Source organism: Lissotriton vulgaris, chromosome 10 (genome assembly GCF_964263255.1).
Source record: "Lissotriton vulgaris chromosome 10, aLisVul1.2, whole genome shotgun sequence".
Taxonomy (NCBI): domain Eukaryota; kingdom Metazoa; phylum Chordata; class Amphibia; order Caudata; family Salamandridae; genus Lissotriton; species Lissotriton vulgaris.
In genome coordinates, this window is record NC_141698.1 from 410,759,780 (window position 1) to 410,784,343 (window position 24,564).

A 24,564-nucleotide genomic window follows, 5' to 3' on the forward strand; every position below is an offset into this window, starting at 1 on the left:
TGGATTCCACACTGCTTGAGAGATGGCTTTCCCCTGAAATGGATGCTGCATCAGTGCCTTGATTGATAGAAATTAGCGGTGGCTGATTTTTGTTTGTCGCCAATTTCTTTACTGAATCAAAACGCTTTGCAAATGTAAAAATACGTCCGGTCTCATAGTCTCGTTTGTCGCGAGCAAATTTAGTGACCTTTCTATTCATTATTACATTTTCATGTTTATCCAAACGCTTTTGAATCTCTTCTCTGCCTTTTTTAACCAAATCCTTCTGATCAAGGGCATCCAATTCCGCAATTATTGCATCAATTTGAATTACAATTTCGTTTCTATCAATTTCAGCGTATTTTATTAACATGCAAACCATATTCATGGAACAGTCCAGATTGTTGGTCGCCCATTCCTTCAACATCAATGGGTTTGGGTTTTCAAATGAAGGGGCTATAAGTACTCTTAACCCCCTCGGCACTCTCCCAACCTCTTTGTACTTTTCAAGGGATTTACGCTCCCACCATTTGGTAAGTTCATTACGCTGTAATTTCTCCAATTTCTTCAACAAGCTTTTGACATCATTCTGCTCATTTGTTTGCACCTTGTTCTGTTGGCCGGAATTAATTACTGCCGGCATGTCGTCAAACATCGCATCTGCTCGCTCATCTCGGCTTTTCAGCACGTCTGTTGTTGACGCCATAGCGTATTAAAAGGAAAAACTTTACGCACCGATAATTAATGTCCTGCAAACCCCTTGTTGCAAAACGGCAGTAACAGCGGCAACGCCTGAGCCCAGGCGAATCACTTCAGCCGAAGGGTTGCAAATAACCTTTCAATCTTCGCACCCGCTTTTTTTCAGCGTATCACAAGAGTAAAAGCTCGTATTACACACGGACAGTGTGCAGCTCACCTGAACTAGGACCTGAGCGATTCCCGTAGTCCTCCGACTCCAAAAAAAACACCTTGGTCCCGGTACGATTCACCACTCAGCTAATCCGTTCACAAGCCTCTTGATCTCCGATATGCGGGGAGCCAGAAACCAGTACCACTTCCGGGTCAAATGCAAAAAACCGCTGAACACGGTCACAGCTGCCGCAGTCCTGGCTCAGAATGCGAAGAGGGTCCGTCAAAAACGCCGACAGCAAAAGCGTTTGAATTAAATGACAAGCAAGTCCTTAAGAAACAGCATACCAGGCAAAAGTCTCCCCCAGCGCTTCTTAACAGGAACGGACCACAACGAAAGGTAGTTCTTTAAAGTGCTGTTTTATTTTCCATCAACATGACGTGTTTCGACTAGGTCACCCCAGTCTTGATCACATGACATGCTTGAAAAGCCCACACCCTTAAATACCTAGTGGCTACAATGCACACACTCCCCCAATTTGGTATAGAAATAGAAAGCAGACTATAATTTTAAAGTGCTAAATAAATAACACACAATGTCATAAAAAAGCAATGAAAATGGAAAATTACACATATATAGATGTATATGTGTGTGTATATATATATATATATATTGAAAAACACCTCCTCTCAAAAGAAAGAAGCAGGAGCCTCAGTGGGGAAGAGAAGCAGCAGCACCTTTATTTCAGACTAATGGCGTATGCATTTCGGCCGGTGTGGCCTCGTCAGCGCCTGCGGTGGTGAAAGCGGAAGTCCTGGCGTTCTGCAGCTTAGTAAGGCACCCGACCCCCCAGTGATAGGTGCAGTGTCCTGGCTCCGCCCCTCAGCACAAAAGTCCTCAAATTGAAGGGTCCGTGTAGATCAGCGGACTCCATCTCCCAGGATGCAGCAGTGGCGCCCAGGTGAGTATGGCTGTGGAGCGGTCTTGAAAAATTCAAGCAAATAGCTGAGGGAAAGGTGCGCTGCAAAGCGTCTGTGACCGCAGAGTGAAACACGGAGTGCAGCCTCGAGTCCCCAACGCCTCATCAACCATAGGGCCAAGTCACCAATTGTAGAGTGAGCAAGGAAAATTAGCCCCAGCTCGGGTAGTGAAGAAATATTTCACAATGGCGCTTCAGGTGCGAGGTCCGCCGGCGGGACAGGAGACATTCAATAACTTGAAAAAAGAAGAAATGCCGAAGCAGGTTCCAGAGTCTCCGGGCCACTTGAAGATGAGGGAGCTCCTGAACCGCGCCTCTGGAAAGCGCGTAGCAATGTTGAAAAACACCTCCTCTCAAAAGAAAGAAGCAGGAGCCTCAGTGGGGAAGAGAAGCAGCAGCACCTTTATTTCAGACTAATGGCGTATGCATTTCGGCCGGTGTGGCCTCGTCAGCGCCTGCGGTGGTGAAAGCGGAAGTCCTGGCGTTCTGCAGCTTAGTAAGGCACCCGACCCCCCAGTGATAGGTGCAGTGTCCTGGCTCCGCCCCTCAGCACAAAAGTCCTCAAATTGAAGGGTCCGTGTAGATCAGCGGACTCCATCTCCCAGGATGCAGCAGTGGCGCCCAGGTGAGTATGGCTGTGGAGCGGTTTTGAAAAATTTAAGCAAATAGCTGAGGGAAAGGTGCGCTGCAAAGCGTCTGTGACCGCAGAGTGAAACACGGAGTGCAGCCTCGAGTCCCCAACGCCTCATCAACCATAGGGCCAAGTCACCAATTGTAGCGTGAGCAAGGAAAATTAGCCCCAGCTCGGGTAGTGAAGAAATATTTCACAATGGCGCTTCAGGTGCGAGGTCCGCCGGCGGGACAGGAGACATTCAATAACTTGAAAAAAGAAGAAATGCCGAAGCAGGTTCCAGAGTCTCCGGGCCACTTGAAGATGAGGGAGCTCCTGAACCGCGCCTCTGGAAAGCGCGTAGCAATGTTGAAAAACACCTCCTCTCAAAAGAAAGAAGCAGGAGCCTCAGTGGGGAAGAGAAGCAGCAGCACCTTTATTTCAGACTAATGGCGTATGCATTTCGGCCGGTGTGGCCTCGTCAGCGCCTGCGGTGGTGAAAGCGGAAGTCCTGGCGTTCTGCAGCTTAGTAAGGCACCCGACCCCCCAGTGATAGGTGCAGTGTCCTGGCTCCGCCCCTCAGCACAAAAGTCCTCAAATTGAAGGGTCTGTGTAGATCAGCGGACTCCATCTCCCAGGATGCAGCAGTGGCGCCCAGGTGAGTATGGCTGTGGAGCGGTCTTGAAAAATTCAAGCAAATAGCTGAGGGAAAGGTGCACTGCAAAGCGTCTGTGACCGCAGAGTGAAACACGGAGTGCAGCCTCGAGTCCCCAACACCTCATCAACCATAGGGCCAAGTCACCAATTGTAGCGTGAGCAAGGAAAATTAGCCCCAGCTCGGGTAGTGAAGAAATATTTCACAATGGCGCTTCAGGTGCGAGGTCCGCCGGCGGGACAGGAGACATTCAATAACTTGAAAAAAGAAGAAATGCCGAAGCAGGTTCCAGAGTCTCCGGGCCACTTGAAGATGAGGGAGCTCCTGAACCGCGCCTCTGGAAAGCGCGTAGCAATGTTGAAAAACACCTCCTCTCAAAAGAAAGAAGCAGGAGCCTCAGTGGGGAAGAGAAGCAGCAGCACCTTTATTTCAGACTAATGGCGTATGCATTTCGGCCGGTGTGGCCTCGTCAGCGCCTGCGGTGGTGAAAGCGGAAGTCCTGGCGTTCTGCAGCTTAGTAAGGCACCCGACCCCCCAGTGATAGGTGCAGTGTCCTGGCTCCGCCCCTCAGCACAAAAGTCCTCAAATTGAAGGGTCCGTGTAGATCAGCGGACTCCATCTCCCAGGATGCAGCAGTGGCGCCCAGGTGAGTATGGCTGTGGAGCGGTCTTGAAAAATTCAAGCAAATAGCTGAGGGAAAGGTGCGCTGCAAAGCGTCTGTGACCGCAGAGTGAAACACGGAGTGCAGCCTCGAGTCCCCAACGCCTCATCAACCATAGGGCCAAGTCACCAATTGTAGCGTGAGCAAGGAAAATTAGCCCCAGCTCGGGTAGTGAAGAAATATTTCACAATGGCGCTTCAGGTGCGAGGTCCGCCGGCGGGACAGGAGACATTCAATAACTTGAAAAAAGAAGAAATGCCGAAGCAGGTTCCAGAGTCTCCGGGCCACTTGAAGATGAGGGAGCTCCTGAACCGCGCCTCTGGAAAGCGCGTAGCAATGTTGAAAAACACCTCCTCTCAAAAGAAAGAAGCAGGAGCCTCAGTGGGGAAGAGAAGCAGCAGCACCTTTATTTCAGACTAATGGCGTATGCATTTCGGCCGGTGTGGCCTCGTCAGCGCCTGCGGTGGTGAAAGCGGAAGTCCTGGCATTCTGCAGCTTAGTAAGGCACCCGACCCCCCAGTGATAGGTGCAGTGTCCTGGCTCCGCCCCTCAGCACAAAAGTCCTCAAATTGAAGGGTCCGTGTAGATCAGCGGACTCCATCTCCCAGGATGTAGCAGTGGCGCCCAGGTGAGTATGGCTGTGGAGCGGTCTTGAAAAATTCAAGCAAATAGCTGAGGGAAAGGTGCGCTGCAAAGCGTCTGTGACCGCAGAGTGAAACACGGAGTGCAGCCTCGAGTCCCCAACGCCTCATCAACCATAGGGCCAAGTCACCAATTGTAGCGTGAGCAAGGAAAATTAGCCCCAGCTCGGGTAGTGAAGAAATATTTCACAATGGCGCTTCAGGTGCGAGGTCCGCCGGCGGGACAGGAGACATTCAATAACTTGAAAAAAGAAGAAATGCCGAAGCAGGTTCCAGAGTCTCCGGGCCACTTGAAGATGAGGGAGCTCCTGAACCGCGCCTCTGGAAAGCGCGTAGCAATGTTGAAAAACACCTCCTCTCAAAAGAAAGAAGCAGGAGCCTCAGTGGGGAAGAGAAGCAGCAGCACCTTTATTTCAGACTAATGGCGTATGCATTTCGGCCGGTGTGGCCTCGTCAGCGCCTGCGGTGGTGAAAGCGGAAGTCCTGGCGTTCTGCAGCTTAGTAAGGCACCCGACCCCCCAGTGATAGGTGCAGTGTCCTGGCTCCGCCCCTCAGCACAAAAGTCCTCAAATTGAAGGGTCCGTGTAGATCAGCGGACTCCATCTCCCAGGATGCAGCAGTGGCGCCCAGGTGAGAAAGGCTGTGGAGCGGTCTTGAAAAATTCAAGCAAATAGCTGAGGGAAAGGTGCGCTGCAAAGCGTCTGTGACCGCAGAGTGAAACACGGAGTGCAGCCTCGAGTCCCCAACGCCTCATCAACCATAGGGCCAAGTCACCAATTGTAGCGTGAGCAAGGAAAATTAGCCCCAGCTCGGGTAGTGAAGAAATATTTCACAATGGCGCTTCAGGTGCGAGGTCCGCCGGCGGGACAGGAGACATTCAATAACTTGAAAAAAGAAGAAATGCCGAAGCAGGTTCCAGAGTCTCCGGGCCACTTGAAGATGAGGGAGCTCCTGAACCGCGCCTCTGGAAAGCGCGTAGCAATGTTGAAAAACACCTCCTCTCAAAAGAAAGAAGCAGGAGCCTCAGTGGGGAAGAGAAGCAGCAGCACCTTTATTTCAGACTAATGGCGTATGCATTTCGGCCGGTGTGGCCTCGTCAGCGCCTGCGGTGGTGAAAGCGGAAGTCCTGGCGTTCTGCAGCTTAGTAAGGCACCCGACCCCCCAGTGATAGGTGCAGTGTCCTGGCTCCGCCCCTCAGCACAAAAGTCCTCAAATTGAAGGGTCCGTGTAGATCAGCGGACTCCATCTCCCAGGATGCAGCAGTGGCGCCCAGTCACCTGGCATACTCACCTTGGCGCCACTGCTGCATCCTAGGAGATGGAGTCCGCTGATCTACACGGACCCTTCAATTTGAGGACTTTTGTGTTGAGGGCACTGCACCTATCACTGGGGGGTCGGGTGCCTTCCTAAGCTGCAGAACGCCAGGACTTCCGCTTTCACCACCGCAGGCGCTGACGAGGCCACACCGGCCGAAATGCATACGCCATTAGTCTGAAATAAAGGTGCTGCTGCTTCTCTTCCCCACTGAGGCTCCTGCTTCTTTCTTTTGAGAGGAGGTGTTTTTCAACATTGCTACGCGCTTTCCAGAGGCGCGGTTCAGGAGCTCCCTCATCTTCAAGTGGCCCGGAGACTCTGGAACCTGCTTCGGCATTTCTTCTTTTTTCAAGTTATTGAATGTCTCCTGTCCCGCCGGCGGACCTCGCACCTGAAGCGCCATTGTGAAATATTTCTTCACTACCCGAGCTGGGGCTAATTTTCCTTGCTCACGCTACAATTGGTGACTTGGCCCTATGGTTGATGAGGCGTTGGGGACTCGAGGCTGCACTCCGTGTTTCACTCTGCGGTCACAGACGCTTTGCAGCGCACCTTTCCCTCAGCTATTTGCTTGAATTTTTCAAGACCGCTCCACAGCCATACTCACCTGGGCACCACTGCTGCATCCTGGGAGATGGAGTCCGCTGATCTACACGGACCCTTCAATTTGAGGACTTTTGTGCTGAGGGGCGGAGCCAGGACACTGCACCTATCACTGGGGGGTCGGGTGCCTTACTAAGCTGCAGAACGCCAGGACTTCCGCTTTCACCACCGCAGGCGCTGACGAGGCCACACCGGCCGAAATGCATACGCCATTAGTCTGAAATAAAGGTGCTGCTGCTTCTCTTCCCCACTGAGGCTCCTGCTTCTTTCTTTTGAGAGGAGGTGTTTTTCAACATTGCTACGCGCTTTCCAGAGGCGCGGTTCAGGAGCTCCCTCATCTTCAAGTGGCCCGGAGACTCTGGAACCTGCTTCGGCATTTCTTCTTTTTTCAAGTTATTGAATGTCTCCTGTCCCGCCGGCGGACCTCGCACCTGAAGCGCCATTGTGAAATATTTCTTCACTACCCGAGCTGGGGCTAATTTTCCTTGCTCACGCTACAATTGGTGACTTGGCCCTATGGTTGATGAGGCGTTGGGGACTCGAGGCTGCACTCCGTGTTTCACTCTGCGGTCACAGACGCTTTGCAGCGCACCTTTCCCTCAGCTATTTGCTTGAATTTTTCAAGACCGCTCCACAGCCATACTCACCTGGGCGCCACTGCTGCATCCTGGGAGATGGAGTCCGCTGATCTACACGGACCCTTCAATTTGAGGACTTTTGTGCTGAGGGGCGGAGCCAGGACACTGCACCTATCACTGGGGGGTCGGGTGCCTTACTAAGCTGCAGAACGCCAGGACTTCCGCTTTCACCACCGCAGGCGCTGACGAGGCCACACCGGCCGAAATGCATACGCCATTAGTCTGAAATAAAGGTGCTGCTGCTTCTCTTCCCCACTGAGGCTCCTGCTTCTTTCTTTTGAGAGGAGGTGTTTTTCAACATTGCTACGCGCTTTCCAGAGGCGCGGTTCAGGAGCTCCCTCATCTTCAAGTGGCCCGGAGACTCTGGAACCTGCTTCGGCATTTCTTCTTTTTTCAAGTTATTGAATGTCTCCTGTCCCGCCGGCGGACCTCGCACCTGAAGCGCCATTGTGAAATATTTCTTCACTACCCGAGCTGGGGCTAATTTTCCTTGCTCACGCTACAATTGGTGACTTGGCCCTATGGTTGATGAGGCGTTGGGGACTCGAGGCTGCACTCCGTGTTTCACTCTGCGGTCACAGACGCTTTGCAGCGCACCTTTCCCTCAGCTATTTGCTTGAATTTTTCAAGACCGCTTCACAGCCATACTCACCTGGGCGCCACTGCTGCATCCTGGGAGATGGAGTCCGCTGATCTACACGGACCCTTCAATTTGAGGACTTTTGTGCTGAGGGGCGGAGCCAGGACACTGCACCTATCACTGGGGGGTCGGGTGCCTTACTAAGCTGCAGAACGCCAGGACTTCCGCTTTCACCACCGCAGGCGCTGACGAGGCCACACCGGCCGAAATGCATACGCCATTAGTCTGAAATAAAGGTGCTGCTGCTTCTCTTCCCCACTGAGGCTCCTGCTTCTTTCTTTTGAGAGGAGGTGTTTTTCAATATATATATATATATATATATACGTGTGTTGTAAACAGATCTTGGCATGCACACACACACACACATATATATATATATATATATATATATATATATATATATATATATATATATATATATATATTCACTGAAAAAAACCATAGGTTTCACACCAGTTATAGTTAGGAATTAGCATTTAAAAAACCTATTAAATTCACTGAAAAAACCATAGGTTTCACACCAGTTATAGTTAGCTGGAAATTTTACTGATATAAAACCATTGAAATTCCCACGTTATAGTTAGTCGGACTCACTATAACTTGCGCGTGCAATGCACTGCTGATGACATCACATATTACATCACTCATGACATGGTCAGTGACATCACTCATGACACCATCCTTGTGACATAGTGACAGACCTCCTTTCACTATAATGTAACCCTTGAGACACATATTCAAAAATAGAAACTGAAATTTTTTAAAAAATGGAGATACCTATATCAGTTACAACAAGCAATTCAGTAATTCCACTATCTATATACACATCCACTCATTCACCAACAGTTCTATATAGTCACTCATACATATACTCACTCATCATATGAAGTGATACACCTATACATCCTGTTACACACCGACATTCATCCAAAAGTTACTCACACACATATTCACACGTGCAAATAAACTATTGGACATCCATTTATTTGAATATAGAGTTATACACACACTTCCACCTTACTTCTATTGAAAATTACACATATTTATTCTCTTAAACAATCACTTATAGAAACACATACTTATTTAAAAAGGAAATCTTACAATCTCTTACTCTCACATATACTCACTTATATACATCAATATTCATATATACTAGATTAAAACATATGTAGTTACTGATAAAGACACTAGTGAGACAGTCATTCACTCACTAACAAACACATATAGACACTCATCCACCCATACAGTCCTGTACATATGCTGTCTTCAAAACACATACAAACAAAGAGTCAGTCACTCATGCATCTATGTGCTAAGTAATACCCCCACCAAACCATATAGACACTCATACTGATACTAATAATAATATCAAATAACCCATATACATACGCATGTTGCTACTTATCAACACATGTAGCCACTTATACACAAAGTGAAACACTAATATATGTATTTAAATTTTTAAACATAACTCACTAATATTTATTTTTCAGAAAGACACATATTCACTGGATGGTGTCATCAGTGATGTCATGAGTGATGTCACTGACCATGTCATGAGTGATGTAATATGTGATGTCATCAGCAGTGCATTGCACGCGCAAGTTATAGTGAGTCCGACTAACTATAACGTGGGAATTTCAATGGTTTTATATCAGTAAAATTTCCAGCTAACTATAACTGGTGTGAAACCTATGGTTTTTTCAGTGAATTTAATAGGTTTTTTAAATGCTAATTCCTAACTATAACTGGTGTGAAACCTATGGTTTTTTTCAGTGAATTTCAAAGGTTTTTTTAATGCTAATTCCTAACTATAAGTTTCACTTTATAAATAAGACTGTTAGCACTCTAGTTGTTCTTTTTAACACTCTGGTACATTCTGTCATTGGGCTACAGTTGGGCTACATCTAGTTGAATTTTGGGCTACATTTACAATTTTTGATCTCTGGTGGCCATCTTTGGGCTACATTGGGCTACTTTGGGCTACATTTGGGCTACATTTTGGCTCTAACATATATTAAGCCCAATGTAGCACAATACATATTTTTATAAAGTTAATTTTTTTACAAACCACTTCAGAATAGGACAACCTGTCCCTACAATTTTCCCATTTTTTTTTTTTTAATTTTTGGGGGGAGCGCTCCCAGAGCGCGCCCCGGAGTGCGCCCCGAAAAGCGTATTTCTGAAAAGCGCCCCCGGGCGCGCTCCGAGGAGCGTCTCGTGAGCGCCAATATCGCAAACGAAAACATGATTGTGACGTTCGCGTAGCCGCGACCGCGTGATACGCACGGCGTAAGCGCACCCGGAAGTACTCGCGCGAATACGATCGTGCAACGTAGGCGTCTGACACGCTTACGCGGCGCGCCTCTGGCCGCGCCCCGCGGCGCGTCGCGTAAGCGCGTCGGGTCATGTGACCAGAAAATAACACTTTTCATTGGTTCATAACAGTTTTGGTTTCATAATGATGAAGCCCATGGTCATGTGACCTGTATATAACACTTTTCATTGGTTCAATAATTATTTTTTTCTAAATTTAGAGAAACCCACCCATTTCTCTCACTATTGATTTTCACTTGGAGAGAGCAAGAGGTGTTTTGTGAATTCTCTACTCATTAATTTTCCTGATCTACAGCAATGGCTGCAAGGGAGTCCTCCAGCAGTGATTCAGATGGATTTGTGCAAGAGGACCCTCCTCACCAGAAAACAAAGAACCACTTCATCTGGAAATTTTATGACATCCCTGAAGGACAAAAAAAAGTTAATGCAAGTAAAGTAACTTGTAAAATATGTGGAAGTATTTTATCCAGAGGCAATCCTCTAAAAAAATACAGCTTTGGAAATGCCAATTTAATTAGGCATGTCAAAAGAAGACACCCCAACAATTACTCCAGGGAGAGTGTCAGGGAGCTGGCAGAGAAGGCACGAAGAGATGGCAGCAGCACCTCCACTGGTGGAGCAACACCTTCAGGTTCAGCACGTGCAAGACTGGTCCCTAACATCCAGCCGGTATTTGCAGGAATAAAATGTTTATGCACAAACTGTGACGAACTACTCTGTTACGGGGAGCAGAGCGTTGAACTCATTGCAATAAAGAAACAGGAACACCAATGCTCTCCCCGTCCCTAAATTTTCTCATTTTTTTTGCTCCTGTTGAGCATTTTCTGAATCCCTGTTTTTGTTTTTCCCCTGAAAAAAAACCAAAAAAAATATAAAATCGTTTCAAAAAGTATAAAAAAAATATAAAATAACAAAAACAAAAAAAAAGTTCTTTTCAGAACTACCTCCAATTTATAAAAAAATGCTATTTTTTTTTTTTAAAAAAGTGCCATTCTTTTTCTCAATCGTACGCTCACCGGTGCGCGTACCAGGCGCTCCCTCGGCGCAAATTTTAAAAAAAATTTTGGGGGGCCCTGTACGGCTTTTTTATGACCCCCACATCAAACCTAGGGGGTCAGGGGGGGTGTACCCTGCCCCCTTTTGCTCATTTCCCCCTTTGATTTTTACCACCTCAATCCTACCGAGGTACAAGATGGCGGCCGCTGCGGACTGTTTCGAATGTTTACAGACACCCGAGAGCCAATCAGCTTTCCATGCGCACCTCGCGTGTCGCGCCTGGAGCGCACTCCGGTGCGCGCACCTGTGCGCTGCTATAGATATATATATTTTTTTGAACCTTAATTACTCAAAATCCACTGGAGCACATATCTTGAGACATAGCAAAGGCACATCGGGCTACCAGTCCCTACAATTTTGCCAAATTTGGTGGAAATACATTCAGCCGTTCGGGCTAAAAGTGAAATCGACCGCCCTATGGAAATTAACATGGGGAAAACGCGTTTTGGGACCCCCCTTTTATCTCGGCCCCCGCTTGACGAATCCCCCCCAAACTTTCAGGGAAGGACCGGACCGCCATGAGACCATTTTCCTGAAAATTTCAGGCAGATTCGTCAACCGGCGCCAAAGTTATTCAAAATAGAATGTTGAGATTTAACATTGAAAATTATCCTAACTATAACTACCTACTGTCGACCGCCAGTAGGTAATATATATATATATATATATATATATATATATATATATATATATATATATATATATATATATATCGCACACAATAATCCTTTCCAGGAAAAGCTCGCACTCTGGATAAGTATCACCACAATTTTATTCCAGCAAAGTTACGCGTTTCGACAGCAAGAGCTGTCTTGTGTTGTGAACAAGACAGCTCTTGCTGTCGAAACGCGTAACTTTGCTGGAATAAAATTGTGGTGATACTTATCCAGAGTGCGAGCTTTTCCTGGAAAGGATTATTGTGTGCGATAAGTTTACAGAGGGATCCGCTCGGTTCTACGCTCGCCACCTGCTAATGGGCTCTTGACTTCAGTAACGAATCGTTGTTGTGGATATATATATATATATATATATATATATATATATATATATATATATATATATATATATATATATATATATATATATATATATGTATATGTATATATATATATATATATATATATGTATATATATATATATACACACACACAACCTCTGGTTTCCTAGCACGCTCGTCCTCTCACGGCAATGCACCAGGAAGCAGACACGGACCAGAGAATCAGGATGCCATTTTGTTTATTCAGCTGTCGCCATAACGTTTCGGCCGAAGCCTTGATCACATGATACATATATATATATATATATATATATATATATATATATATATATATATATATATATATATATATATATATATATATATATATATATATATATATATATATATATATGTATATATATATATGTATATATGTATATATATATATATATATATATATATATATATATATATATATATATATATATATATATATATATATATATATATATATATATACATACAGGGTTTTAAGTGGGATGAAGTAACTGGGGGGTCTCTCAAAGGGCCGTGGTCAATGTAATTTAGGGCATGGCTTAAAACACATAAGCTAAAAATCTGTGTTTAGCACAGTGTGCCGCCCGACTTGTATTTTGCTGTTCTTGTCATATGATACAACAAGTCACATCATACCTACAAGTCAGGACCATTGGCTTTGTCAATGGTTGCTAGTTGCATAAGATAAATAAGCAGCAACTATGGCTTGTTTAATTTTATTTTATGCATTTTTAAAAAGCGCGGACTTTACCCGAAGGTGTCAGAACACTGTACAATAGAACCAGTTACGTTACATAGGAGAAACTGTTACAGAAATGGAACAAAGTTAGCAGGCCATAGAGTCAAAACAGCGCAGGCAAAAGGCACACATTATTGAACACAGAATGTACAAACAAATATATGAGTATATATGACATTTACAAGGACTAAAGAACTAAAATATATCTGTTGCCGCCACCTCAGTGGAGTAAGCACACAATTTTGGATGTCCCCACTCTAAGTCAGGGCATTAATAAGAGGCTCGGAGGAGTTCTGGGAAGAGATGTTGATTTAGGCAGCAAGATTTGACCAGTAAATAAATCGAAACGGAAAATGTGAAATACGAAGCGGTCGCACTTCACTGGCAAAGCACTCCGTCCCCACTGTTTACAAGAGGACTTCCAGATTGTCAGGTCATGTTTGAAATCGCTGATGCTTGTTCATGTTGTATGTGTCCTGTACATGCTGTGGCTGGATGGTGGGTGAAACAGGGTGACATAACAAGGAGGTCCTTCCAGAGGCTGGCTGAACATGATTTTTGTAATGACGGCACTTTGTCATTTTTATTGAGTTTGATATGGAGACTTAAGACGCCTCTTCATTAAACCCCACTTTAATAAGCATTACTAACCTGCCTCCCCATCAACAGCCCCCATACAATTTGTATACTGTCGTTTTGAAATCTTTTAAAGTCAGGGAAGGCTGTAATTATCTTTGCTTTTAATTTGTATTCTATAATCCGTTACTGTAATGGTTGCATTGATGAGTTTTATTTAGTTTGATGGCAGTAAGGACCTTCACAGTTTTTAGGTGTCGCTGGTCCCCCGAGGTCCTTCTTCCTCAGCAATTGCCTGCTCTCTGTCCCCTGGATTCTACACTCCAGAACAAGATGCTGAGTTGTTAAGATACAACAGAATCATAACAAACAATTGGAACACAAGAGGGGAAGAGTGGGCCTAACTAATAGTACTCTCGCTAGCGGCTTAGATAATCCTTTTATGTTACCTTAGACTTTCACATTACCGTGTCATATCTAGTGTGTGATATGTGCGCATGACCAGACTGTGTGTGGATCTGTTCTTGTATTTTCATCATAATAAAATACAATGAACATAATCTACACAAAAGTTTAAGCTATTGCCATTATAATTTACAATAACCTTTTTTTACGTATTAATTATTAAAAAAATTACAAGCCATTGTTATTTGTAATATCAATACATCTAAGTCCTGTAAATACAACACATATTGCGTTACAAATGCTATAGGTGTCTCATTTGCGAAAGTTAAAATTATTGGCATTGTAAATGACAAAGCTATTAATTTAGCTATTTTCAAAACCAACACGTAAACAAAAAAATGGTCATTTACAATACCAATAGCTCAAACTTTCCTAATGCGAGACCTATTGCATTGCAAATGCTTGTTTTCTGTGTAAATCATAGAAAAGGTTATGATAAACATGTATGCAAATAAACCAAGACAAACATGCTGAAAATAAATGGTAATTTGCTGAGCTTTTGGGTTTCAGGTTTCTTCAACATTTGCTTTAGTTTGCTTGTACAACATAAACGTTTCAACTAGTGAAGGTTTTAGGCATTGTGTATGCTCTGCGTGCAATTACACACTTCATGTCTCATATATCAATAATAATATTCCTAGCGCACGTTTCTGTTCATCTCTGATGCAGTGCGTGGTCTTAGCCAGATAGCGCTGGGATGCCTCCGGGTAACCATGCGCTATATAAATGTGTAGTCATTCATTCATATGGTTTGCCCTGTGCAATCTCTGTTGCAAATGTATATGTGCATTAAAAATAAATAAATCTGAGGATATGTTGGAGCCAGAACTGACTGGAGATGCAGTTCAATCAACTGGTAATTTTGTAAGTGCTGAGAAATATTGTCGTTCTAAGGGATATTAGACCTTGGTTCACAAGAGAATGCAGGAAAGAGCAAATACAATGAGTTCTGGTGAAATCATAAACAATGCCGAAGGGGGAGTGGTTTGTAAATATCACCAGAACCTCAGGACGGCAATATAGCACCATATTATGCGGGGTACCTGTTAAGTATTTTTATATTACATGGTTTTGGTCAGTTATCTTAAAGAGATCAAAGTGCAGCAAACAGTGGACACTGTTTGGAATTAGAATAATAGGCTACATTTACCTTTTTTGAATAAATCGTTAATACAACAATGGGCAATATGGAGGGTCAGTGGATCTAGGCAAAATTTGCAGAATTGACCACAATTGTTGTTTCTGTCTGCAGTGGATAAAAAATAATACTGAGAGAAAATGTGCCACATAATTTGCATTTTTTACTGCATAATTCAGGTAACCTTAATGCACAGTTTGGTCCTCCAGGCCGCATAATCCTCGTTGCCATGACAATGTTAAAGCTCTGCAGAGGGGTTTGGGGACTCTCATTTTGATCATGAAATCTGTATTTCACAGGCTACTGGGAAATATTTCCTATTTATGCCCTGTGAAATATGGGTTTAATACAACTGTATTTTGTGCAATTAAAGCACCAACACGATCGATAGATAGATAGATAGATAGATAGATAGATAGATAGATAGATAGATAGATAGATAGATAGATAGATAGATAGATAGATAGATAGATAGATAGATAGATAGATAGATAGATAGATAGATAGATTATTACCTTCCGCACATTATATACTTTCACAGAATGATGTATAAAATCTGCCTCACACACTAATTCCCCATTTCATGGTACTGGGGTGAGTTTACCATATAGAAATTTCAGTAAAATTGTATCAGTAGCATCCAACTCGAAATTAAGTCCACTGACATATGGGCACACAACACGCTCCCATACACACACACAAACATGCCCTGTTAGCTGATTGCAGTGCCATGACTTAATTATGATGTGTAATACTTTTATCTGTGTAATAGCTTTTGTCATTTTAGTGTTGCCAAAAATGAGGTTAATGTCTTTTTCATTACACAGGGGAAAAAGGTTGGCTCGTTCCATTATCCTGGAGGCGGGGCAAACTACAGTGGACAGCCTGTTTACAGGTCCCTGGTGGAATCGTTTGACCATCCCGACAGTAATGAGACCGAATGGAAAGAGAATATTGACATTGTCATGGGCTGGTTTACCAAAGAAGATTTTGACTTTGTAACACTGTACTATGGAGAACCAGACAAAGTTGGTCACAGTCCAGGCCCAGAGACAGAGCAGAGAAAAGCAATCATTAGACAGATCGACAGGACCATTGGCTACCTTGTGGAAGTCATTGAAAGGCACAACCTGAAAAATAAACTCAATGTCATCATAACATCTGATCACGGTATGACCACTGTGAAGAAAAAACCAGAAGTGAACGAGATCTTACTGTCAGACTATATAAATTACCGTAACCTCGTCAAGTTTGATATAGTGGATTATGGCGGTGCTGGGATGGTGCTTCCAAAGCCAGGAAAGGAAGAGGAGTTGTATCAGGCTTTGAAGAATCGTCATCCTAACCTCAAGGTCTACAAGAAAGAAGAATTCCCAGTGCAGTTCCACTATGCTCACAATAAGCGCATTTTACCAATCCTGGTTTATGGTGATCTGGGCTACAGCGTCAATGGGGTGAGTTCAGTTTAATGTAATGAGCAAACCTTACATTGTGAAGATATAATACTGGAGTAATTATCTTTTAAAGTGAGTAGATGCAGCCTTAGATTCAAAATATCTTAATAAGGGTGTTCTTGCGAATGTATGGGACCATCTGTTGTTATCCCCAAATATTTCCTATGGATCCTCAGATTTGAAAAGAATCAGGCGGAAATAAATTCACAATAGCAATATTTACTTGCCCTCGTTTTAGGTGTATCCTTAAGTCATGGTGGTCAAAGCCTTGCCATATAAACTATGGTGGTGGTTTTGTGGGCCAGGAGAATGGAATAGACATATAAGTAATTATATAATTTGAGAAGCTCCAGCTCGAAAGGCATTCTATAAGTTAAAGCTGTTGGAAAATTCTAAGAAAATATGAATCCTTCCTGTAGGCTAATCTAAAGACAAAAGACACATACTTGAATAACCAAATGTAAAAATGCTTCTGGAATGTAGTTGAACCTACAAAAAATGTCAAGTGGTGTTATAAGCTCCCATTTGATGCTGATCAGGTAGGAATTACATTATGCTTATGCAAAGTAGCAATTCACATCTTTACCCATAGAGAGCAACCAGAGTGAAAATCCCCATCAAAGAAGAAGAAATTAAATTGGCTTCATTGGCCTCAATATTGGGAATTTCAGCTCTTGGAGCCCATTCTACAAAATATTCAAGGAACAGATAACTGATACATTAAAAACCTATATACAAAATAAATGTATAGGCACTTACCAGGACGACATAACGGTAACCTAGAATAAATTATTGAAAATAATTGAAACCTTAAATTATGGAGGTCCAAATGGTAACATACAACCATCTAAATGAACAATGCTTGCAATTTTGGCAAAACCTAAGTATAGGCATCAATATTTTCAGAATATTCAAAACTTCTATTAGATCGACGAAATGAATAATAAAATGAACATTAAATGAACAAGAAGCAGGAAGCCCAAGATGCTAGAATCAGCCACATAACATATGTTCTTTGACTCACTCTTGTTCGAGAGTTGTGTAAATGGTAGGTAGACAGCTGAAATTCACATCAGGGTCAATACTATATGTGGGACTGCACCTTAAATGAAATATTTAACCGGAGACCAATGTAACATTTGTGATGATCACTGTTTGACGAATGGTGGTTGTAATGGAATTGTTAGATGATAGTCTGCCAAAACGTAATACCTGGAGAACCAAAATGACTGAAGGGCTTTATGAGAAGAATATGAGCGGAAAGAAAAGATAAGTGAGAACTGAAAGAAAGTCAAGTCAAGTCAGGTCAGAGAATTTATATAGCGCACTACATACCCAGAGGGTCTCACGGCGCTTAGGGAGGGGTGGGGGATTACTTGTCAAATATCCACGTTTTAAGTTGCTTTCTGAATGCTAGGTGGTTCTGGGTAAGGCGAAGGTAAGTGGGAAGTGAGTTCCAAGTTTTAGCTGCCAGGTAGGAGAAGGATCTACCTCCCATGGTGGTTTTGTTGATGCGAGGTACAGTGGCGAGGGCTTGGTTGGAAGATCGTAGTTGGCGGGAGGGGGTGTAGAAGGACAGTCGTGTGTTGAGGCATTCTGGTCCGATTTCGTAGAGTGCTTTGTGTGCGTGGGTTAGGAGCCGGAAAGTGATCCTCTTATTGACGGGAAGCCAGTGGAGGTTTTTCAGGTGACCAGAGATGTGTTCTTTACGCGGGATGTCTAATAGGATCCTGGCTGAGGCGTTTTGGATTCGTTGGAGTTTTTTCTGGAGTTTAGCGGAGGTACCGGCGTAGAGGGTGTTTCCATAGTCCAGTCGGCTCGTGACCAGAGCGTGGGTGACCGTTTTCCTAGTTTCGGTGGGGATCCAACGAAATGTTTTTTTGAGCATGCGCAGAATGTTGAAGCAGGATGAGGAGACGGCGTTGACTTGTCTGTTCATTGAGAGTGAGGAATCCAGGATGACGCCTAGGTTCCGTGCGTGGTCTGTCGGGATGGGTGCTTTTCCAAGGGCTTCTGGCCACCAAGAGTCGTCCCATGCGGAGGGGGATGTACCTAAGATGAGGACTTCTGTTTTATCTGAGTTCAGTTTCAGACGGCTGAGTTTCATCCATTCGGCAACTTCTTTCATTCCTTCGTGTAGGTTAGTTTTGGCGGTGCTAGGGTCATTGGTGAGTGATAGGATCAGTTGAGTGTCATCCGCGTAGGAGATGATGTTGAGGTTGTGATGGCGGGCGATGGCCGCGAGGGGGCTCATGTATACGTTGAAGAGGGTGGGGCTGAGTGAGGATCCTTGTGGTACACCGCAGATGACTTCAGTGGCCTCTGACTTGAATGGTGGAAGGCGGACTCTCTGGGTTCTTCCGGTGAGGAACGAGGTGATCCATTCTAGTGCTTTTCCTTGGATTCCGATGTTTCTGAGGCGCTGTAGAAGGGTGCTATGGCAGACTGTGTCGAAGGCTGCGGAGAGGTCGAGGAGGATGAGGGCGACTGTGTCTCCATTGTCCAGTAGAATTCGAATGTCGTCTGTTGCTGCGATGAGGGCGGTCTCAGTGCTGTGTTTTGCTCGGAAGCCGGACTGTGAGGAGTCGAGGGATTTGTTGGCTTCGAGGAAGGCGGCGAGCTGGTTGTTGACAGCTTTCTCGATGACTTTGGCCGGGAATGGAAGGAGTGAGATGGGGCGGTAATTTTTGAGTTCGGTGGGGTCCGCTGTGGGTTTTTTCAGAAGGGCGCTGAGTTCAGCGTGTTTCCAGCTTTCCGGGAAGGTGGCGGAGTTGAAGGAGCTGTTGATGACGTCTCGGAGGTGCGGTGCTATGGTGGAGTCTGCTTTGTTGAAGATGTGGTGAGGGCATGGGTCTGTAGGGGATCCTGAGTGGATGGAGTTCATCAGGCGGATGGTGTCCTCAGTGGAGATTGGGTTCCAGTCATTAAGGATGTTCAAGGGGGGTGAATGTTCAGCAGATGGTTGGGTGGGTTGGTCTCCGGGTTGGTTGTCGAAGCTGTTGTGGATGTCTGCAATTTTGTTGTGGAAGAATGAAGCTAGGGAGTCGCAGAGGGCTTGAGAGGGGGTGATGTCGTTGGAGTTGGCCGAGGGATTGGTAAATTCCTTGACGATGTTGAAAAGTTCCTTGCTGTTGTGGGCGTTGTTATCTAGTCGATCCTTGAAGGCGGTTTTCTTGGCCTTTCGGATTAGTTGGTGGTGTATGCGGGTGGCGTTTTTGAAGGCGTCCTTGGTGCTGGTGGTTGGGTCTTTTTTCCAGGCCTTCTCAAGGGAGCGGCAGAGTTTCTTGGACTTCTTAAGATCATCGTTGAACCATGAGGCCTTCTTGCTGCCAGGTTTGCTTTGTCGTTTTTTCAGTGGTGCTAGGATGTCGGCGCTGTTGGATATCCATAGGGTGAGGTTGGTGGCGGCTTGGTCGGGGTTTGAAGAGTGGGCTGGGGTGTTTAGAAGGAGCGATGAGGAGATCTGGTCGATGGTGACTTTGTTCCAGTTTCTTTGCAGAGAGAATGTCTTAACCTAATAACTTGGATACACTTCTGAAAAGAACAGCTAGCATCTAATTTGGCCAAAGATAAAAAAGGACGCGAGTGTGTGCACTTATTCTCCACATTCAAACGGGCACACAAGGTTGGTGTGTTTTTTCACTAAACTAATATATGACGATGAGGATGTTCTTTCCCAGTGAGCTGAGATTCCGGCATTGTAATCGATCTCAGTGGTTCACTGTTGGCACAAAATAGGTAAAACTGTTTACGGGAAAAAAAAATTTAAACAAATTTTAAAAAAATGGAGTCATTTTGGATACTGTCGAGACAGTCTGGGGTTCCAGTCATAATTTAAAACAATTCTTATGGATCCTCTGATTTCCAAAGGTGTTTCAGAGATTGCGGTCCAAATGCGCAAAGGAACATTGCGCTTGCAAAGGAAACAAAACTGGCGTAGTAAAGGCAAAGTTCCAATTCACAATGCACACCTGTGTATTACAATTCACAATGGCCCCGGCAAATCCCAGTGCAGAGATTGGGAACTCTTCTGAATCCCAAGGCGGTTAAAAAACGGTGGGCGGATATTCCTTCTACTGGCAGCTGGAAAGGTTATGTACATGCTTTGTGTATGCTCCAGCTGTCGCAAAGCATGGATAGTTCTCTACTGTCAAGATCAGGCAGTAACATTCAGAAAGTGTACGTTGTCGATTACTGGCACCTTAACTTCGCGCGGTGCCTGCCTTGTTGTCCATGGAACTGCTGGGGGGTACCATTGGTACACCCCGTGTGCACCCCCCCCCCCCGGAGTCCTTGGGGGCCCGCAGCGGGCCCCCAAAGCAGACTCTGCATGCTTTTCCGTGGCGGCATTGCCTCCACGGAAAGGCATTGCTAAATGCCCATCCTAATATGGCTGGCGGTGTCTGATAGACACCGCCACCATATAAACACTTTTCTGCCCCGGTCGCAAGGCGACCTGGGCGGAAAAGCGGCGGACGTTCTTTCCGTCCGCCGCGGACCCCCCAGCCATACTAATATCGCGGGGGTCATTCCGGCATGGATGGCGGGCGGATCGCCCACGCCAGGCCGGCGGTGGCTACCGCCAGCCTGGCGGGGGCAATCCGCCCACCATCCTAATGGGCCCCTATGTGTTTAAGTGGGCCCAACCATTTACAGTTTGTCTCTCCCAATCACCCCGGCACGATTGATCAATCCCATTTAGGTAAAGTAGTGAGTTATCAGCCTTTGGGCTTTCTGTGGACTGGTCATGTCCTCGGATTGCTGGTGAAGTATGGCCCTGATTTCATTCACACATTTCTCATATCTTGACAATACATTTTGAGCAGAGTGCGTAAATCAGAGCATGGCTGCTTCCTAACACCGCATACCCCTAGTGCCAGAAAAATCACCTTCAACAATTGCCTCCTAGATGTGTCTAATTTGGAACAGCAGCACAGTAGATGCAACCATGATTCGTGTCTGTAGCTGTACAGCCTACGTCCCCAGATCCCTCCTTGGCCGGGGGTTAAAGTCTCTCACAGGTAATTTACAGGATCTTCCTACGGGTCTGGCCGTGTATAGCTTCCAGGAGGTATGGCTGCGGCTTCCCCACCAAATAGGAGCTGTTTAGGGGACAGTTATTGAACAGCTTCAAACATTAATCCCTTGAAATGTCCCTCAGTTGTCTGTTTATTACTTTTTTCCAGGCTGTGTAGGATATATCCACATTCTTTAAAGCCATTTCCACTATTTGGAGGGACACAGTGGCTCACTGCAGATAATTATGTCACGGATCATCAGGGGCTCCAAGATGACTGTCAACCATGTCTATAGTGAGTTAGCTGGGGCATTCATAGTCTGGTGTAATATTTTAATAAGGCGGTTTTACATTCTGAGGACTGATTAACCAAGCCAAAATCAGTCAGAACTTTGACCATCGAGCATAACATAGCAACTAGAATATTTCCTACAGGCAGTACAATTAATGTGTTCCAAGACACGTTAAAAGGCTTCTGGATAAGCTTGGTGCCCTTACTGCAAAGCAGGGAGAAGAATTCCATTCATGAATCTCAGTATAGGGGCAGCTGTCGAAACACTTAGCCTCAAGTTCAATTGAGTGATACCATAGGTGATTGCAGCGCCTTTCTTATTCAGAGTTGTTTCACATGTGTGGTGGATTTAGCATTTTGTGCAAACCAAACTCTCAGATAGTTATATTTTGTGGTGGTGTAAATAGTCATACTGCCCAAGTGATGCAGCATACTTCTTATTGCATTGCATTGCTTATTTCTCTTTTTTTTTTACATGTTTATTTTAAGTTTGCACAAGTAATTTACAGTACGAACATTATCCAGGTACCCATGCACACAGTCGGATTTTCCACTCCTTATACCGACACTACTTAGGTCAAGGATAGTACCAGTGACGACCCACCCTGACCACCACTTCCCAACTAGTGCTGTGCTCTCAATATGTCGCTTACTAAATTGCGTAGGTCCTTTGCTCTGATTCCAGCTGCCCCTTGCCACCGATCAACGTCCGCCATCTCTGTGTCACTCGCCATCTCGTGCATCATGTCTGCCCAGTCTCTAGGATCCTTCAACCTTCCCATCAGTTTGGGTTTGTTTAAGGCACAGTTCCTCCGCTTATACCCACTCCAACAGGCCCTGAAGTCATCTGGTTACTGTGGGCCCAGCATTAGTTATCTATTGTATCGCAATATGGTGCTTTGCAATCAAAAGGCCTAATTTTGCAAATGTATACTGCATTGCTCCCCTCTTTGGTCTGTGTATCATGCCAAGTAGGCAATGACGGATCGACTTTAGGACACCCACCCCTGTCACTCTTCCTAGTCTCCCTACCACCTCCTCCCAGTATCCCGATAACCTCCTGAATGCCCATGTTATATCAATAAATGTGGCATCTGGTTTGTTACATTTTGAACATGTCGGCGGTCTAGTGTGGTATATTTTGTGTAGACTGTCAGGTGTCATATAGACCCAGTGTAGATAGTGGAAATGCGCAAGCTTAAATCTGGCATTGCTGGCTACCTCCAGGACTTGGCCGCAAGCCTGAGCCCATTCAGCGTCGGACAGGGGGACTTTCAGATCCTCATCCAATTTTTTGTTATTTTTCTTCTACAAAACGAGTAAAGTAATAAATATATGGATGCATAACTACATAGAAAGGGCATACATGTGTAAGAAAGATAATATTTTGATATTCAAAGTTATATTATATAAACTCGGACTTCAGGTGATGCTGTACTTGAAACTAATTTAAGTGTGTATTATTATAACTCAGTTCTTATTTTTTGTTTATTTGTTTTTTTTCATTTGATCTTTTCCTCAATATTTCAAAAGTGAAGCTCTTGGAGCTATAATAGCAGTCCAATCGGTCAATTTATTCAGTCAGCGCCTCCGTCATCCCTGGTGTTGTCTTATGACTTACCAGGCACCTATCTTGGTTATCAGCCAGTACACAGTTGAAGTCACACCCCCCTCAGATGAGTGGAAGATCTATATATGGGAGCAGGCGATCCAGCAAGGTCCAGTCGAAGGTCTTATGGTCAGTGTTCTGTGCATATGAATTCAGGAGGCATACCTACTTGCCGTCTAATATCCCAAACAGAATCACAAAGTGGCTTTCCACATCCACATGCACATGCCAATGCTGAAAAGGTACACCTGGTGCCAGCCAGATTGTGATTTCCCCCCCCCCCACCCCTGGCGTAGAAGAAATACGTTGAGGAGTACATCTGTCACCTCCATTTCCTTTTCAATAAACACGTTTCCTCCTCAGTCAGATGTGTTTCCTGAATCAGGGTTACATGCATGCCGTGTCTACGGAGGTACATCTCTATATGTTTACCAATTGCACTCCAACAGGGACTGTGGTCACAAACTACTAAACATTCAAATAGAAGACAGTTTTGTTTTCCCTGCTTCCAGCCAGAAGGTCAACTAGTCGCAGAAGTCAGGACCTACCCACTTTCGGGTATCAGCTCCGCCATTTCTTTCTCAAATACATCCTATAGGCTAGGGGGTTCCGCAAGGTTCAGCGTTAAGCCCGTCTCTGTTTAATTTGTATGTCCAGCCGCTTTCGGCGGTGGCAAAGAACTGGGACCTAACGATGGTATCATATGCCGACGATACCCAACTTTTGATCACTCTAGCCGAGGGGCCATCTACATCGGCCACTAGGTTCAGAGACGGGCTGACAGCTGTGCCCCAATGGATGGCAGATAACTGCCTTCAGCTTAATGCGACCAAGACTGAGGTCCTGCTGTTGGGGAAAAACACCGCCCTCTGGGATGCGCATTGGTGGCCGGACTCCTTAGGGACTATGCCTATACCTAAGTCCTTAGTTAAGAACTTAGGAGTCTGGATGGACTCCTCGCTTAACTTTCAGATCCACACTAAGCGAGTGGCTGCCACTTGCATGGGCTTGCTAAGAGGCCTTAATCCCTTTCTGAAGTTCTTTGAACCAGCAGTGCGACAGCTTATTGTTCAATCTACTATCTTGTCGCGATTGGACTACGCTAGTGTGCTGCTCCCAGGGGCCAATAAAGCGGAGACTCAACGACTCCAACGAGTCCAAAATCTGGCAGCTAGGATATTGGTGGGACTTCCCCGCCGATGTTCGGTCAGATCTACCATCAGGGGTCTTCATTGACTTCCAATTTCTGCCCGGATTCAGTTTAAAGCTCTGTGT

At 45.1% G+C, this 24,564-nt stretch overlaps 1 protein-coding gene across 2 annotated transcripts in view; it reads left to right on the forward strand.

The window, feature by feature from the left end:
- Window positions 1-24,564, forward strand: part of LOC147685309 (ectonucleotide pyrophosphatase/phosphodiesterase family member 7-like) — a 232,918-nt gene that overhangs the window by 111,471 nt on the left and 96,883 nt on the right. For both annotated transcript variants that reach the window (XR_015300687.1, XM_086941229.1), the window contains exon 3: window positions 15,745-16,371. Coding sequence is in view for 1 of the 2 variants with exons in the window: in XM_086941229.1 (XP_086797355.1) it covers window positions 15,745-16,371 (627 nt within the window). In the remaining variant the exon portion in view is untranslated. The remainder of the gene's footprint in view (window positions 1-15,744; window positions 16,372-24,564) is intronic.